At 39.3% G+C, this 3,910-nt stretch overlaps 1 protein-coding gene across 1 annotated transcript; it reads right to left on the bottom strand.

Moving 5' to 3' along the window:
- Positions 1-1,002: 1,002 nt before the first annotated feature.
- On the bottom strand, positions 1,003-3,646 carry LOC131170343 (G-type lectin S-receptor-like serine/threonine-protein kinase At1g11410). The gene is made up of 4 exons (XM_058129396.1): positions 3,582-3,646; positions 2,985-3,045; positions 2,769-2,783; positions 1,003-1,386 (listed from the first exon to the last, which is right to left on the bottom strand). Exons 1-4 carry the CDS (start codon positions 3,644-3,646, stop codon positions 1,003-1,005), a joined length of 525 nt encoding a protein of 174 aa, XP_057985379.1.
- Positions 3,647-3,910: the final 264 nt, after the last annotated feature.

Here is a 3,910-nt window from a genome sequence, read left to right as displayed (position 1 = left end):
CCTTGACTATTTTTCTATTAACAAAATGAATTGCTTATCAAAAAAAAAATAATAAAATAAAAAGCTGAACATGTGTCAACCAAGTCTCAGTTTTAAACTAATTAGAATTGGATATAAGAATCTTTTATATCTTTTCTTTTACTTTCTTGGCAACCAAATGTAGGAAATAGTTTTAAACTTTTTGTAATCAAGCATAGTTAATTGATAAATTGTAGTTTAACGATTATTAAAGTGAAAAATAACGAGGAAATGGGAAAACTATCTGAAAGGAATTTAATTATTTGCTTACATAATCTCCTTTGCCTCCCCACCAAGCAGTATGAGAAAAGAACAACAGAGGAAACTGCTGTGGTTATGGACAGTATCATAATTACCAATATCCCTTTTCTTGCAAGAAGGTCCTTGTGCTTATTTGCATATTGACCTGAAAAGGGAAGACGAGAAAAAAGAAACACTGCAACTATTAATATGATAATCAACCAGTCATCTAGAGTTAGCAGAAGAGCATATTTAAACACATAATCAACAAAACAAATAGAAAACAAAAGAAACCCGAATTTCTAATGACAGTTTGCTTGAAGATACCTAACTCGAGTGCATCCACACGCACATATATACTTTGTCCACCTTCTTTAAATACTCTTGTATCTAGCAAATCACCATACCATGTCAAACATCCACTTCCTTCTCATGCATTCTAGACTTGCATATGCAAAGGCATGAACAATTCCTCAAGCACTCATTTTTACAAGCTTTCGTATCCAAATTTGCCAATACATGAGCAACTGAAGTATCCGGAGCCTTCACATTTGCCACCTCTACGAATCCTTCACCGTTTCTGCAGAGTGGCGTTTGATTCTTCCTAACTCACCCGCCTGACCCATCTTTCCGATGCCATTCTTGGGGTGATTTGGGCTGGTACCTGGGAAGACAAGTGCAGTCGAATTCACCATTGTAACGAACACAGTTACCATAGGCTCCACATAATCCATAGCTGTCACACTAGTCCTTGGGCGCAGATGCGAACTCTTCCCATCGACCTTCGTTCTCATGCCATTTGGACCGTTGGAAAATGCCGGACTCATTCAGCACTGCTCTTGTCAAGATTGAGACATATGCATTGTTCCACGAGAAGGAAATCTCATTCTCATTGTCCACATAGCTGTAGTTGAAGATAAATGTAACTCTCTGTAGTTGAGGTATTCCAGACCATCTAACGCCATTCCAATGACCACTCCTCCATTTTGGAGCATGACCCTCGTATAAGAACACTTGCGTACAACCTTTAGGGTTGATCCTAAATGAGAAATTGCTAGTGTCGCAAGGTATTTTGCGGTCGCTTGGACGAAAGCTCTTCACTGAAGTGAGAAAAGTGAGAAGTCGCCGCTTTAATTTTGAGGGAAATTAAAGAAAATCATTCGTGAAAATAAATTTAAAAGAAACCACTTTAAAAACAGAGATTCTAGGTTCGGGGTCCATATACGGGCGGGAAAGGTGTTAGGCACCCCGCCTCGTCCCTCAATGAAGGTAAACAGATTTAATGTTATGCTCTTTTATAAATTAAAAGGGTAATTAGGGGGTTGGGATAGTGATAATATTAATCCTTTGTGCAAAATAAAGGGATGTTTGATATTTCACTTATCTTGGGTTGCCGAGGAACACAAGTTCGTGAGATGGCCCTTTAGTGAATAAGTGTTTGAGTGAAATTGTCTTGTGTATTGGGGTCATGTCATTCAGTTTAAATTTTGTTAAGAGGAACTTCTCCCGATCTCTAGATATATTTTATTAAGAGTTTTGAGTGGAAGATTTCGGATAAGAACTCTCCTCCGATCTCCCTGTTTTAATTTAGGCGAGAATCAGGTAAGAACTCTCCCCCGATCTCTTAGGGTATTTGGTTTAAAATTTGATGAAGGATCTCAGATAAGAACTCTCCTCCGATCTCCGCATTTTTATTTTAATGAGGATCAGGTAAGAACTCTCCCCCAACCTCTTAAAGTATTCGGCTTAAAGTTTTAATGAAGGATCTCGGATAAGAACTCTCCTCCGATCTCCGTGTTTCTCTTAAAGTATTCGGCTTAAAGTTTTAATGAAGGATCTCGGATAAGAACTCTCCTCCGATCTCCGTGTTTTTGTTTGAATGAGGATCAGGTAAGAACTCTCCCCCGACCTCTTAAAGTATTCGGCTTAAAGTTTTAATGAAGGATCTCGGATAAGAACTCTCCTCCGATCTCCGTATTTTTGTTTGAATGAGGATCAGGTAAGAACTCTCCCCCGACCTCTTAAAGTATTCGGCTTAAAGTTTTAATGAAGGATCTTGGATAAGAACTCTCCTCCAATCTCCATGTTTTTGTTTGAATGAGGATCAGGTAAGAACTCTCCCCCGACCTCTTAAAGTATTCGGCTTAAAGTTTTAATGAAGGATCTCGGATAAGAACTCTCCTCCGATCTCCATGTTTTTGTTTGAATGAGGATCAGGTAAGAACTCTCCCCCGACCTCTTAAAGTATTCGTGACATAAGACCAAACTTTTCACCGATCTTGTATGTGACTACCTTATCTGAACTCTTTGGCTGGCTACATCCGATCTCTCTCGGTTACTAATCTGGGGTCCTATCTCGATTCCCGCTCTATTATGTTATTTCCTAGACTCACTTAGTGGCTCGACCTTATGACTTTTCCCCTAATTCCCTATTCATTCTTTGATTATTTTTACTTATTCAAAAGAAACTATCACGTTAGGACATTGCTACTAAATTACCTATAAGTTACCTGCAACCGGAACACCTATATTCGAAGGAAATAAAAAACTAAGGACAAATAAATAACGTGAACTTATGAAGGGAAAAAGTAAACTCAAGAGAATAAATATCGGCCGGAGGGATCTACGTGGGTCTTTAGTATGACTGGATTTAATGAAAATTTTGAGATTAAAAGCAAAGAAAGTAAAACGTGAGCGTTCGGCAAAATGACAGTATGGGCATTTACCTGTGTGAGGTTAAGGATATCAAACTGACTCTGGAGATCACAAGTATTGTAGAGTTGAAAGCTGGTGATACAAGGACCAATGCTTACTTTGAGATTGCAAAAACCAGGTTAAAATGCAGTTGAACTGAAGCGACAGAAATCGGGTCAGAATGAGATCAAGCTGAAAGAATAATGTGTTGATGTTGGGGTGATGAAGACGAGACTGAACGGAAATGGTGTCGTAGAGTGATGAAGAAACTGAAAATAAAGGATTTCAGGGTTTGAAAACTCTCTATCACTGGCAATACTCGAGAAAACTAGTTTCTAAAGTTTCTCAATTTTCATGCAAGCTTAGAATGGCAAAGCAGCAAGACTGAATTAAATCATAGAGCCTTTCCACTATAATCACCACCACCTTTTTGTCCGTCCCTTCTACAGTATTGCATGTAGGTATTTATAGGGAACGGGTGCTACTAATGAAGGGTCAGGATCTCCCCTTGGGGAGACGGAAGGTTTGGATTTAAAAGGACATAATCCGATGTTTGAAAATTAAAGGGAATCAAAACGGACGGCTGGGATCCTATTCAGAATATCTGTCCTTTCTCTTCTCAATCCAACCGCTCAGGATCTTGCCTGTCAGGACAGATCCAAAGGCTGGGAATAAAAGGCGCCGGACCTGTCATCTGCCTTTTGATCCAAGGGCTCCGGGTTCGTCCTTACAAGTATGATCAACTGTGGAGATTGTGATGTACATAACTGCCATAACTGTTTTTGGCGTCTGTCAACAATGTGGGCGATTCTGCAAATGAGGCGTGCGGTGAAGATTTGCTCATGCCTGCAATACTTTAACTACCTCGACTCTGATTATATAGAGAGTTATTGGAAGTCATCTCATCCTCTTCAAACTTTCCGATCTCTATTCCTTCTGATCTCTTTGTTATAACCCT

Source organism: Hevea brasiliensis, chromosome 11 (genome assembly GCF_030052815.1).
Source record: "Hevea brasiliensis isolate MT/VB/25A 57/8 chromosome 11, ASM3005281v1, whole genome shotgun sequence".
NCBI classification, from domain to species: domain Eukaryota; kingdom Viridiplantae; phylum Streptophyta; class Magnoliopsida; order Malpighiales; family Euphorbiaceae; genus Hevea; species Hevea brasiliensis.
The sequence above is the reverse complement of the archived record's forward strand: the minus strand, read 5'-3'. Positions and strand labels throughout refer to the sequence as shown.